Source organism: Scardinius erythrophthalmus (genome assembly GCF_964197995.2).
Source record: "Scardinius erythrophthalmus genome assembly, chromosome: 6".
Classification (NCBI taxonomy): domain Eukaryota; kingdom Metazoa; phylum Chordata; class Actinopteri; order Cypriniformes; family Leuciscidae; genus Scardinius; species Scardinius erythrophthalmus.
In genome coordinates, this window is record NC_138226.1 from 3,732,966 (window position 1) to 3,748,211 (window position 15,246).

At 36.8% G+C, this 15,246-nt stretch overlaps 1 protein-coding gene across 3 annotated transcripts in view; it reads right to left on the bottom strand.

The window, feature by feature from the left end:
• rbms1b (RNA binding motif, single stranded interacting protein 1b) overlaps window positions 1-15,246 on the bottom strand; it is an 81,220-nt gene that overhangs the window by 40,016 nt on the left and 25,958 nt on the right. For all 3 annotated transcript variants that reach the window (XM_081367781.1, XM_081367782.1, XM_081367783.1), the window contains exon 2: window positions 12,117-12,298. In XM_081367781.1, the coding sequence (XP_081223907.1) occupies window positions 12,117-12,298 (182 nt within the window). The remainder of the gene's footprint in view (window positions 1-12,116; window positions 12,299-15,246) is intronic.

Genomic DNA, 15,246 nt, shown 5'->3' on the forward strand with positions numbered 1-15,246 from the left:
TTCTTGTGCATGTATGATCCCTTTAGATGCTGCCTACGAAGGCAGCTCACTAGGTTTTGGCACATAGCGAACGCGTTATGAAAAGTTGATAAATGTCATTCATTAATCTCGTGTCCAGAGAGACAGCACAACAGCGTTTATGGGCCTTTTTATGTGCTTCATCGCCTGGTTTACCGGGAAACGACGAGGCCATCAGGAGGAAAAACCCGTCCTAATAGGCCGGCTCTCCATTAGCTTCCACTGAAAATCTATTGCAATTGAATTGCAGCGGCCAGACGGTGGAGGAGAGGCAGAGAGACGGATTGAATGACCGAGAGAACAATGTGACTGGTGTTTCACCTGCCATTTCAGCCCCAGTCTTGATCCCATTATAGCGCCTGACGGCAGCTCCAGTTACTCTCCGCCAGAGGCGTATTGATCTCTATAGTAAGAGCTCAGGGCGATGTTTCATAACTCGGCTTAAGCAAACAGCTGCTCTGTGAACGCAGTCTTCCTATATTTGTTGAGATTATTGGTGACCATAAGAGTATTGGTATAGTAAAAAAACAGTATAGATTTACAATACAAATGCATGTAGGGTTCCCAATGAATTTCCAATTCTTTTGCGAAAACTGGATGAGCAAATTTAAAAATGATTTCATAGAGACTGCATATGGAGCTAAAATAGTTTCAAAAGTAATGCATTTACGATATATAGATCCACACACACATGAGGATTTGCAAATGCAGTTTAAACAATCAATTCATACAGAAAGGTGCAAACATGCTTGTGTATTCATGAAAATGTGTGCGTCTTATTTCGTAAAAGTAAATTTTATTGTATCATGTCAATATGAATTTGTGAGTTATGAGTTTGTGAATTGCTGTTTGCAAAATATATAAACCTTTTTGTGAACTTGTGGATGAGCTCATGGATTTTATTTAATCATGTTTTGTAAATACATATATTTTTAGACTATTCTCTCTCTCTCTCTCTCTCGGTTTGGAAATCACAACTAGCTGGTGTGGATTTTTTCCGCAAGGGCAACTTTATACTGTTATCGTTAGCAAAGTAACACTCTAAAGGTGACATTAAAGTCACTACAAATCCACGGATCCAATGGGAATGGTGTGTTGTAAGGATGTGGAGGAAAGAGACACTCCATCATCATGAACAAAACCTGAGAAAATTGAGAAAAGTTCGGCTTCAAAACACATATTTTCAGAGAGGAAACTGACCTGGCTCTTTCCACGTCCTCAAAATACATTTTAAATATTAATATCCATCAAATGCCCCATCAGAGCTTTCTCTAGTGTGTAAGCGAAACACTCAAGTTTGTTAGCAACAATAATTTAATTGTCCACTTATATCTGAGGTGTATACAGTTATGTGGAGCAGGATTTAGGTGGGAATGCTCGATTATGGAAAAAAATCATAATCACGATTATTTTGGTCAGTATTGAAATCACGATTATTTCACATGACTTTGGGAACGTGTTGCATTTATTAAAAAGACACCTTTCAATAATTCTTAAAAAAAAATCTAAATTTGAACATTTATTGTACTTTTTGAACTATTAAAATAAATAATATAACAGATATCGGCCAATGAGATTTCATGACGAAGAGGAAATGGAAACTCATGCCACTCATGGCACCTGGTTAAGACAAAAACTCAGAGGAACAAGGAAGAAATAGCTTTTATTTAGTCACTTTCTGGGTCGGATGCAGTGCTAAGTTACCCGACATAAGAACGCACAACCCTTGAAGAATGTTTGAGGAATGTTCCCTCCCTTGGAGAACTGCCCTGGTTTTGGTTCATTTCCAACTAGACAGCGTTTCCTTAAAGGGATATTTCACCGCTGGTCATTTATGTAGTAGAAATGTGAAATTATTTTAGAAGTTGGAGCCTTCTAGACTGAGAAAAGACAGATTTTTTTTTTTTTTTTTTTGGCTCATGTGGATGAAAGACAACAACTCCCAGAATGCACTTGCTTCGCTGCCCTACGAGGACACTCCCAAGCCACGCCTACCGGTTACAGAGGGCAGTATCGGATCAAATGATACAGCTAGGCTACTAGTCGACTCGAACTTAAAAAAATCTGCATTTTATCGTGAGATCCCCCTATGGGCGGGTTGAAGACATGCGGGACGAGCTCCTCCTACTGGCTGGAGTCTCTCGCCTCTGGACAGAAAAGCCTCTGATGACGATAAATGACGATTTTTGCGTCATCTGAGGTTTTTTTCCAGACACACAATTCAGAAATCTCTCGTCTCAGGGGGACATGAGGGAGGGAAGCACGGTCACTCGAAAATACTACCAGGTTTCTACTAATACAAAGCTTAATGCTAATCGGTGAAGTATCCCTTTAAGGACAGGCTGTTTAATCTATTCTAGTCTGGATATATGGAAAGGTGAAAGGGTCCTGAAAGCCATACTCTGATTTGCATGAATATGCGACTTACAGGCGCTTACGTTAAGTGTTTTTTTTTTTTTTTTGGAGAGGCAAATCCTCTCAGCAACAATTCACAAGCACAGTTCTCATGCATTTCTTCTATCTTCAACAACATACAGAAGAGAATGAAAATGAAAAGTTATTTTACACCCTAGCATGCTTTTAAAAAATTAAACAAACATCTATGTACTTAGGTTTTAGACTAGTATGGTAATGAAGATGATATCAGGATAAGATAAGATTCTCAGGATAATCAACACAAAGCAAACTGGACTGATTCCAGTGACAGATCATATTCACACTGCGTGTTTTACGGTGGCAATCTTTAGGCTGCCAAAGTATCTAAATATAGCATATATGGCATGATGTGTAAAGAGATGCAATGCAGTTTCAGCATGAGGTGTTGCAACCAAATTCTACACCCACACACACACACACACACACACACACACACACACACACACACACACACACACACACACACACACACACACACACACACACACAACCCCACACCCACACACACAAACTACAATCAACTTAGCTGTGTAAGTCATTTCAACTTAAATTACATTGAACTGACTTCAAAAAAGTTGAATCTCATAAAAAAATAAAATAAAATAAAACAGGCTATATAAACTTATTTTGATGAGTTGAAGTAATGTAAAAACATATGTTGTCATGACTTATTGATTAGTCATTTGCTGAAGGACAACATTTTCATTCAACATTCATAAGCATCAAACATTTTGAATATATTTGGCTACAAATGAATAAATAAATAATCTTAAATTTATACACTTTCAGAGCAAATACATCAATATCGAGATACTGAATAGTATCAAACAGCTGAAAAATATTGAGACAAATATAACTATATCTCAGCCCTAACAGAATCGTATCGGCAGTCAAGAAAGCAGCCAAAGAATAGAGGATCAAATCCACACACTGATTGCATGGTTCAACATATTATCTGATTCTCAAAGCCCCGTAAGCTTGTGTTATGACATTGATACCTCTGACCTCACATATTTCCCAGGGATGTGCCCTGGAAAAGGTTACATCAGAAAGGTCAAAGGACAAATCTCTTTAGCCATCAGGATGAGATTAAGCTAAATACAGTGAAGGGTTAGACGATCACACCACTGACCCTCCAGTGAAAAGCCCAACACTAATCCAGAGCCTCAATCACGCCCATAGATGAACTGTGCTCTCTTTACACTGCAGAGGCTTTCTAATTAAAGACGGCGCTCCAATTCCTCTGAGGACAAACCTGTGAACATCACAAGGCATTCAGTTGAAAAGTTATTTGAGGTGATGCATATATTAAAAAGCTGATTTCTAAAAGAAACAAAGTGACATTGGACTCTGTACTACTAACCCTACAGTATAAACGTGTCTTGAGACGCTTAAGATGCAGGCTAATTATTCCAAAGACCGACTACAATCTGATGAAGGAGTTTAGACTTTTTAGGGTAAAAAAAGGGTAAAAAACCCTAACCCTAATATATTTTACAGTGTCCTTGTACATGAACTTAGTAAATTATGCATAATTACAAGCAACTAACCCTAAACCAAACCCTATTCCTAACCCTACCCTACAGTATGTTGTTATCTGATAGTACTCAGTATGTAAATGTATAATTACACTGTAACAAGTACACCATAAAATACAGTGTAACCATAAATAAGGCCGAAACAGTGTGCACAAGTACATAAATGCATGTAAAAGGTAACTATTGCATAAAATAAAATACAAATAAAAATACCTTAATAAATAAAAAAATAATGTGATATATATCAATATTCACAACAATACTTTTAGGAATGAGAAAAAAATATAATATGCATAATATTTTAATATTTATTTATTATATTTTACATGACTTTTTAGGCGTATATATATATATATATATATATATATATATATATATATATATATATAAATATATATATTTCTTTTTGATACATACAATTAAAATTGCTGGTCAGTGCAAATATCTGGTCAAAAAAGGGGGGGAAAAGTTTATATTGTTGAGTCCTGCTTCTGTTCCTGAGTAATGAGATCTAATTAGCAAACACAAAGGGCAATGTGATAGAAAGTCGATGTTTGTTGATATGTGATAGTGTGTGTGTGTGTGTGTGTGTGTGTGTGTGTGTGTGTGTGTGTGTGTGTATAGAGTGGGAGGAAGTTTGATGAAGGGCTCAGAGGAGGAAAATGAGACTTCAAAGTCACATCAGTGGTCTTTCATCCAGTCTCCATCCGAGATTCAGTAACAGGATCATTCTGTGCTCAGCTTCTGCTAGCGATGCACCAAAACAAACCTTGTGGTCTTTTGAAACTATACACCTCTAAAGATGTTACGCTTGTTCTTGGGGTTTGAGCAAACAGTATACCTTTCTACACCCTTTACATCACGATCAGTGGACAGGACTGATTCACGTGTGACAGCTACGAACAAACACAGAGTACTGCAACATTTCACAGCGGGATAAATAAATAAAATAAATCAAAAGGTTAGATATTCAAAGTGCCGCATCAATATAGAAGCCAAATTATGTGCTTCAAAACGTTTTTAAATGTAGATATGAATTTAAACCCTGAACTATGTTCTTTAATATGACTTTTGTAGTTTTAAGCATTTATTTTTTTCAGCTCAAATGTTTCATAATGTGAAGCAGGGTCAGAAATTATTTTTTCTGATGTGCAATATTTGGCATTTTTTCTTCTTGTGTAAGGGCATTAGCTGTGTCTAAATGTCTCTATGTTTCCTTCAATGCCAAATACTTAAATTTAACCAATTACTTTAAGATTGTTACCAATAAAATTGTATTACCACCAACAATAGCCATCTATACACTGCAAAGTTGGCATTTTTGTCCCCTTATCTTGAATTTGGTGGCCTTTTTGTTTGTATTTTTGCCCCAATCCCATGTCAATTACTGGCCCAACTTCAAATCCAATCAAAACTCAAACTCAAATGAAAACAAAATGATTTAATTCAATTGACTATCCTTCAAAAAGTCTTCAAAAATATGGTTATTTAATATATTTTTGCATCGAATGTTCAGCAAAAATGACTAGCTGAAATATAATTGCTCATACCACTCTCCCTAACTTAGACACACAGACAACACTGGATCGTTCTGTTCCTAAGTGTCCTTTTCTCTCCGCAGCAATGCAGTATGGTCTATCTGTCAATCTTCTTAGTGCCTTCACTCACAGGAGTCCTCTGAGGACCGGTCCTGTGATTCTGCTCTAAAATCACATCAAATTATCCAATAGACTCAAAGCGACACAGCATATGCCTCATCTTTTATTGATGGCATTCATCCCAGACCTCTTAGAGGGGAAAGTCACCCTCCAGCCCTTGACACAGAGTGACCGAAATATGAGAGTTCACTGAGCCGCAGTGCCAGGCTGTGTGAGATTACAATACTAAGACCACAGAGCAGAGCCATGACTCTTTCTTCATCCAACACCGTTGAATAAATCATTAATCGACAGAATGTGTGGCATCATTATGTGTTGCATTACTCCTCAGTTTATAAAAAAAAGCATTAAAACACAAGAAATAGAAATTCAAAAATACTAGACATGCACAAATATTCAAATTCTGGCCAATACAAATGAGTGGGTAATTATTTAAATTTTATGGGCAATAATTGATCTTAATAATTGTATGAACTTATAAATAAGTAAATGTAGATAAAACACTGAAAATCAATTGTTTTAAATGCTACAAGTGAATCCATGAATCACAAACGTTTCATTTTTTAGATTTGGTACAAATTACATTTAACAGTTTTATTAAATTATTAATATAATTAAACGTTTTTCAATTAAGGGTGCGTTTACATGACAACGATGTACTAAAACAAAGTTTTTCACGCACAGACCTCAACGTTGTCAAAACGATCCCCGTTCACACGGATTCGCGAAAACGACTAAAAACGCTGCCTTATGCTTCTCAGCCAGTAGTTGGCTTAAACATACTCTTTAAGTGAACATTAGATGATTGCAAATGTGATCTACATGTAAAAACAGGCGAAATGAACCAATGTAGAATATAGATACATTTTAAAACAATTCTTGAATATTAGCCAATAATCAATATGATTCTGATACATTGTGCATCCTTAGCAAATAATACACAGTTTAAAAGAAGATATAAGACTTTATACTAGTGTGAGAGAATCATTTACTTATCTTGCCTGCGTAAAGTTTAATCCAATTTTTTCAACGTCAAACGCACATAGCTAATGGCGGTGACTTTAGTGCAAGAATACCAGAAAGAGACTGTTCACATGGAGCAAACTTGGCGTATTACATCAATTATCAGTAGAAACATAGTCCCACTTCATAAAGATGATTTAATTGTCAAGTAATATACAGAAATCCTTCACATAAGTGTTTTAAAGGGGTCATATAATGGTACATGCACTTTTACAAGTTGATTGCACTGAAATATGTGTTGGCAGTGCCTGTACACAACCATCATAAAGCGATAAAAATCCATCCAGTGTTTTTTTTAAATCTTTTTATATGTTTTCCCCCATCTCAAATCAAGCCGTTCGACCGTGTGACATCACACGGTCGGACGCCCCTCCTACGACTGTTGATTGACAGCAGCGTTTCAACACAGACCCGCCCTCGCTCGTGAGCGAGCTGTCAATCATAGTCCGTGCGGACTAGCGCGGTCATTGTTGATACGCTGGAGCACTGTCTATGAGCAGAATGGCGTCTAAGCGATTGTGGTGTTCTGTTCTTGGGTGTAATAACGAACACAGCATCATATTGATGTTTCTAAATCCGAACCGCTGAAGACGCAGTGGCTGAGTTTTGTTTTCGAAGGGAATATTCCCCAAGATCAACGTCAATGCTTTCATGTTTGCGCAAATCATTTCACACACCAGACTGCTTTACAAAAGAGGGTCAGTAACGTTATAAAGCTGGTTCTGCTAAGAAGCTGCTCCTGAAAAAAGGATCGGTACCAACTATTCGTGTTCCTGCTGCACCTCCAGAAGAACTGAAGTGAGTGTAACGTTTTATTAACCTTTATATTAATATTTATATTAATCTTGGCAAATCGCTTGCTGCACACTTCACGATGAATGTGGCTAAGGTTTACACTGTATGTGTTTTCTATGTACGACGTTCTCAATATAATTCATAATCCCACGTTTATAATGAACAACGCGTTATGGTTATTGTGTTACAAACAGTGGGGCACAGTACGCACAGAACAGAGGGGCGGGGTGAGCAAAGCTCATTATCATTTAAAGACACATGCACTTAAACGGCGTGCTGAAAACAGAGCTGTTTTTGACCAGGTAAAATGAGTGTTTTCTTACAATACTAATGAGAATTTTTAATTAACCCTCTGATGGTTTATGGGGTCTTTTGGGACCCCAAATGACTTTTGCTCAAATAAAAAAAAATGTTCCCTTTGTCCAAATGGTATGAAACCTTCTACGGCTCTCAACACTTTCTAGATCTACAAAAAAAAAATAAAGTGGAATGATATCTGTTTTTATGTTAGCGTGACAAAAATTGTGACACTCGTGGTCTTCGGGGTCTCTGGAGACCCCGCAATCAAAATAGACAAAATTCATCATCAAAATCAGAAACAACGCAGAACACATCGACAGAAATGGCACAAATAAAGTGGCACACTTCCACCAATGCAAAAAACATCCACAATGCTTAATTATAGTGCTCACAACACGTACACACACACACACACACACACACACACATATAGAGGAATACATTTTTGAGACTATAAAAACTGTTCTCTTATCATTTGTAAAATAAAATCATCCAAAATGCAATACCACCACAAAAATAAATTGGTGACACTGACACATTGAAAATGCACACGCACACACACACACACACACACACACACACACACACACACACACACACACACACACACACACACACACACACACACACACACACACACACACATTTGTAAGGCTATAATTTGTCAAATAAAATCATCCAAAATGCAGAACCAACACAAATATAAAGTGGTCACACTGACATCGACAATGTGTACTCACACACACACACACACACACACACACACACACACACATTTGTAAGGCTATAATTTGTCAAATAAAATCATGCAAAATGCAGAACCAACACAAATATAAAGTGGTGACACTGACACCGACAATGTGTACTCGCACACTCTCTCTCACAAACACACACACACGCACGCACACACACACACACACACACACACAGGAACATTTGTAAGGCTATAATTTGTCAAATAAAATCATCCAAAATGCAGTACCACCACAAAAATAAATTGGTGACACTGACACATTGAAAATGTAAACACACACACACACACACACACACACACACACACACACACACACACACACACACACACAGGAACATTTGTAAGGCTATAATTTGTCAAATAAAATCATCCAAAATGCTAAACCACTTCAAATATAAAGTGGTGTGGTGACAATGGCACATCGACAATGTGTACTCACACACTCTCTCTCTCTTTATCTCTCAGACACACACACGCAATTGTGTGTGTCTAGAATCTAGAATTAGATTAAAAATAAATGATTGAAATAAATGATAAAATCTTAAGACTCCAACATTTCTCTTTGTAACATTTTGTTCAGGTTTGATTCTAATCATAATGTAATATTATTGAAAAACTGGGGGGTTTTTTGGTACAAAAAAATGCTAAACTTTGACAAAAATATTTTATTTTTGTTATAATTGTGATTTTATAATATTTAGATATGAATCCAACTGAATCCAACTTGTGAAAAGATATCTTTCAGGTAGTCTAATAGCAAATAGCATATACTGGAGCTCTATAGCCATCTAGTGGTTAAAATTATTATTTTTTATTTTAAAACTGCATTTTCCAAAAAATGGGCAAAAATGTTACATTAAACCATTTAAAATCATCCATGTTATCCCCATGAATGAAAGTTAGAAATCTGGGTCTTTTGTAAAGTGAATTTTACATCAAATGCTGTTTTTTTGTAAAAAGGCTATTTAAATATTTATTTATTAATTTATTTATAGAAATTTAAAAAATATCATAAATTCTCCAAAAACTGCACAAATGTTGAGTAAAAACATTAACAAACAGAATAAAATTACATTTGTAAAAAAAAAAAACTTATTATCTTGTTACAAAATTAAATGTTATTTTCTGGGGTCTCTAGAGACCCCAAAACCCAGAGTGTAGACATAAATAAAGACCATCAGAGGGTTAAAGTATATTACAAAACTTTTAATTTAGACCCTAAAGAATCATATTAGCTTGTACAAAAATGGCATTATATGACCCCATTAATAACAAACACAAGCTCCACAATTTTGCTTTTACAATGGAAATGTTGCTCCATAGGCTTGTACAGTCTCGCTGTAAACACAAATTGTGCCTTTTTATTTAAAAAAACATGCAAAAATAAGTCAAAATAATTTTTTTGTGATAATCGACATCATGCTAAAGATGCTGCTGACTTGCATCGAGTGTGAAACAGTCCTCAGATCTCAGGCAAAACATTTCAGCCTTACGTCTCTCAATAATCTGCCTCGGACAATCTCTGATCAATAGACTGACCTCAGAGCCATTCGGCCACATTGAAGCATTTATCAAGCAATAACTGCACATTGTTTCAAAGAGAACTGGGAATGGACTACAAATATGACCCTGTAAAGCAGCGATTGGATTGTGTATTCAACGGCCACAGTAATCGATCTTCATTTGGAGGAGCTGCCGTCTCGCAGCGAAACTGGGCTTAATGAGACACATGCGGATAAACTGGGGCACTGGAGGCCACACCGTTCATCTTATCTTCTACTACAGCAAATAAAACACCTCTCAAAGCGGTTCCCTAAATCATTAAGTCTTTCGGCACTCTTAAGCGAGGGCTGTATGAAAACAGTAGCTTAAAAATAATGTCCTGATTTGGGTTGCACTTTAATCGTGATCACGATTTCTGATTCTCTCGATTAATTAAGCATAATCAGGTGATATTAGACCACTGGTAAAGATGTAAAAAAAAGTGTTAATTTATGAGGCAAGTCAGTCCCTCCAGTTTTTCGCGATTCCGCGATCGCTGAATACAACACAAAATCAACAAAATGTCGCATTTTTTTGCAATCCTGCATAATTCCTCATTTAGCCGCAAAATAATCACAAAAATGAAAAAGACCTCACAAAACATTATATTATAAATCACCCAATTGAAATATCTCTAGTTTAATTAAAGTTTCAATGCATTTTTACGTGGATACAGATGTTGTGGGAAAAGGGGAAACTCCTTTTCCTTGATTTACTGAAGCCTATGTAAAACGCATTTTGCAGCTGCACAGCTAGCAGTGAGTGTCTGGCTCACTCATTGGCTGTGCTGCGGCAACTGCACAACCAATGGCGCGGGCGCCTCTGATGTGTGGGCCAATGAGCTAGCATCATGTCAGAGCCCACCAAGGGGGCGCGGCCTTAGCTTATTTTATTCTTTTACTGTATGATATTAGTCCCCGAAAAACGCTATTTTAGCACGTTTAACGACTGAAGCGACAACTTGCCAGGTTACTATAGTGCGGCTGGCTACGCAATACTCGTTCCCTACCCTACGCCATGCAAAACACCGCACTATAAGTAACTGGTTGCCTACTGCAGCTCAGGACCCCTCAACTCAGGATTTACACACAGTTCTACAGTATAAATTACTACACCTGCTGTTAATATTTACAGAGGTCAGGTAGAAAAATTGCCCATAGGTTGTTTTGAAAGTTAATTTGATGAGAATTTGATTAGACCAAAATAAACAAGCTTTATGCATTTTGTTTGTGATTTGTGTCATGTATGACTATTGTGCATCTGAAATAATACTATTATGGTAAATATGATGTCCTAATTATAAAATAGCACATTTTTTCACAAATTTCTGGAAATTACCACCACAAAATCAGTCATTTTGATCGCAAAAATCACACAAAAAAAATCGTGAAATCCTGGAGGGACTGGCAAGTATTACATGAAACTATATGAGGTCAAATAAACCATGCGAGTTGACGTTGATTTGTGCTTAAAGGGATAGTTCATCCAAAAATGAAAATTAGCCCGTGATTTACTCACCCTGAAGCCATCCTAGATGTGTATGACATTCTTCTTTGAAGGAGTTATATTAAAAAAGTCCTGCTAATCCAAGCTTTATAATGGGAGTGAATGGCTGGTGAAAAAGTCGTCTGGCGGAAGCTAGGTATTTTAGATTATAAAGTTATACTGTAAATGTGGGTATTTTTCTTACAAATACACACAGTTTCGCGTCAGAAGGCCTTTATTAACCACCCGGAGCAGTGTGGAGTACTTTTATAATGGATGGATGCACTTTTTTGGGCTTCAAATTTTCACCAGCCATTCACTCCCATTATAAAGCTTGGATTAGCTTGATGATTCATTTTGTCTGAAAGAAGAATGTCATGTACACCTTAGGATGGCTTGAGGGTGAGTAAAATCATTTACATTTTTGGTTGAACTATCCCTTTAAGTGCAATCAATTTCTAAAATGACAATAATCGTGATTAATAATCCATTAGCCATTACAGTGCAGCCCTAATCCTGATATTTGTCTGCGTTTTCTCCAGAAATGAAAGTTCGGGTGGTACTCACGGCTGACAGAGCTTGACCAGGTCGTGGTCGGTGGTGTTTGGCGGTAACCCACGAATGTAGAGGTTAGTTTTACTGAGCTGCTCCCAGCCGGCCGTGCTGCTGCTGCTGCTGCTGTGATTGGTGCTGCTGTTGGTCCCGGGACTGGGCGGAGCCATCGGGTGGGAGGCGGGGCCAACGGGGGGCTGGTGGGGGGGACACAAAACAAAGCTAAAGTCAGAGTGGAACAAGGTCACAGAAAGAAAGCAGGGAAGCGAAAAGTAAACGGTGAGAAAGAAATAGCCTAGGCAGGAGAAGTACTGTATATTGGACAGAAAAAAGCACAACAACTAATCCAGCAAACGTATGAGCATCACTGAACTTACTTAAGCTGGACTGTGACGCTATTTTCTTCTAGAAACAAACATTATTTTCACTGTAAAGCTGCTTTGAAACAATCTGTATTGTAAAACGTGCTATAGAAATAAAGCTGACTTGACTTGACTACTGACTAGTGGCATTTCCCCAAATTTTTAATTAAACGCAAAACAATGCAAAACAGCTGAAATGTGTAATTATTTGATGTTAAAATACTTCCTCTGTTTTCCTTTTTTGAGACACGATTCCAGAAACACGATTTCACTCCCAATGAGTCCAACTGATAAACCAGGCACACATTTACGTTTGTTAGTGAATTGTTGGGACACACCTTGTGAAGTAAACCGGGACGTCTGGTCACCAATTATGAAATGAACAAGACTGTCAAAGAGCCGCCCAAACCTTCGTCACACTCATTATAAAGACTGAGGAGGAAGTTAAACAACCTGTAATTTAGGTTTGCTTATACAGTGTTTTACATGAATACACCCTCCATAAATGAAAATAATTTCATTATTTAGTCACCCTCATGTCGTTTCAAACCTGAATGCGGATATTTTAATGCTATTCAAACTTTTAAACAAAATATTAGTCTATTTTGATTTTGAAGTGTTGTACTCTCAGCTACTTTGAACACATTTTTACCATGTTTATATCCATTATGTGGTTTTCTTAATGCAATCTCAGTGTTGAAATGTAAAAATGTTTCCAGTCTAGGCCCATTAAAATTTGTAGAGATGCATTTGGCCGGGAAAAAAATAAAATAATTTTAAGGACGACATCATTGATAAGATATTTTTCTTACAAAAACACATTGTTTCGCTTCACAAGTTATAAATATGGATATTTTTATTACAAAAAGGCCCTTATTAACCCCCTGGAGTCGTATGGATTACTTTCATGATGTATTGATGTGCTTTTTGGGCTTCAAAAACTATTCACTCCCATTATAAAGCTTGAAAAAGCTAGGATTTTTTTTAAAATATAACTCCAATTGTGTTTGGCTGAAAGATGAAAGTCATATACACCTAGGATGGCTTGAGGGTTAGTAAATTATGGGATAATTCAAATGTTTGGGTGAACAACTAACCCTTTAATTTCAGTAAATCATTCATTTTTTCATTCATTCAATCGTTCATTCGTTTCAGTAATCCCTATTAATTTATGCTGTCCAAAAGAGAAGGTACTAGCTTGCTTTTACAACCCTAACAAAGAGTAACTCCAAGTATAATCTCCAAGAGCAAACACAAAACACAAGCTGCAACAAATGCAAAACAGGAAAGCAATGTCGTAGTTCTGATAAAACGGGACCTAAAGGAAGCGTGTTTACAGAGATGTTGGGAATTTTTTTGGCAACAGTGCATGGGGGCAAATCTTTGTCAAGTTAAGATGGCTCATGCTCACATTTCATAAATATTGCAAAACATGTCAAATATAAAACATATGTGTTTCTGATTCACCAATAGAATACGTTTGGTTTAGCATATGCTTTTCAGTTTGAGCAGGAGATGCATCAATGCATTGATTTCTCCATCCAACTCACTACAGGATCTCCGAATCTCCTCAGCTCAAATGCTACACTGCTCATGTTTGTCAGTAGGATGAGTATCTGGCAGCGCTGTGATCCATATCTGCAGTGCAGTCTCCTCTACTTCAGAAAGCAGTTGTCAGCATAAAGTGGGTCCACAGGGGCCGGAAGCTCTGACCTAGGAGCAAAGCTGTCGGAGAGGACGCTTTGAGAATCTAAAGGAAGTGAATGCGGCACAAGAGGCCGAAGGGCGAGCGCTGAACGTTTCTATGTGCTGAAGCCTTGATGTGTGCAGATGTACGACAGACCCAAAAGCACTTCGTTTTATCTCTGATATTCAGTGCAGGTGAATCATGCTTGTTTCATTGAACGTCTACAACAATTGCAAGAGGATCACAAGGAATTATTTATTTCTACGGTAAAATATCTGTCATATTTGCATGCATGAAAATGCATGGGTTGCCTAGTAGTTGGTGGATAAATTTGCAATATTCAAAATGTCCGCCCCGCTACCCCATTTAAGCAAGTGACTTAAATTTTGACAATAAATTCCCACTCCTCATGCCGAACAAGAAACAAACAGCACCTTAATGAGGAACTAATATGAAGGTTGGCTTTTACTCACAATGCTTTCCTGAAGGTATAATAAAAAAAGCACTTGAGTCTTTCTCTGCAGTCCTGAGAAACATGTAAACGCAATCATAAGTTTTAATAAATTTAGTGCAACAAAAAAAAGAGGCAATTTTTGATGCAATAGAAGTGTACAGGAATGAAGGAGGCTGCTATGTACCATTCTCATTCAAAATAAACTATAATAATAAACAAAGTATAAACTAAACTAAAAATACTCAAGTGAAGTTGCAAAAGACTTGATTTAGCGAAAGAAAGTCATTCCTTTGGAAATAGCTTTTACATGCAAAATTTAAATATAGATTTAAATATAATATCTATCAAGCCGAAGACTGATATTAAGTTACTTGACTTTTTAATATTTAGCACAATCTAAAAAAAAAAAGGAGAACACAAATAGTTACGGATGCAATAAAGATATTTTTGGTCAATGTGTTTATCATGCATGATTTATTTTGTACACATGCTAGATTCAGTAAAAGGAATGGAATATATGAAAATTCTACTAGACAAAACATCATAAAGTATGAAGAATCTTTGCACAGTGAGAACTGGACCTTTGGATTGATTTCTCAAATATAAACGCAAAAATCAAGTAAATGTCACAAGGATCCATAC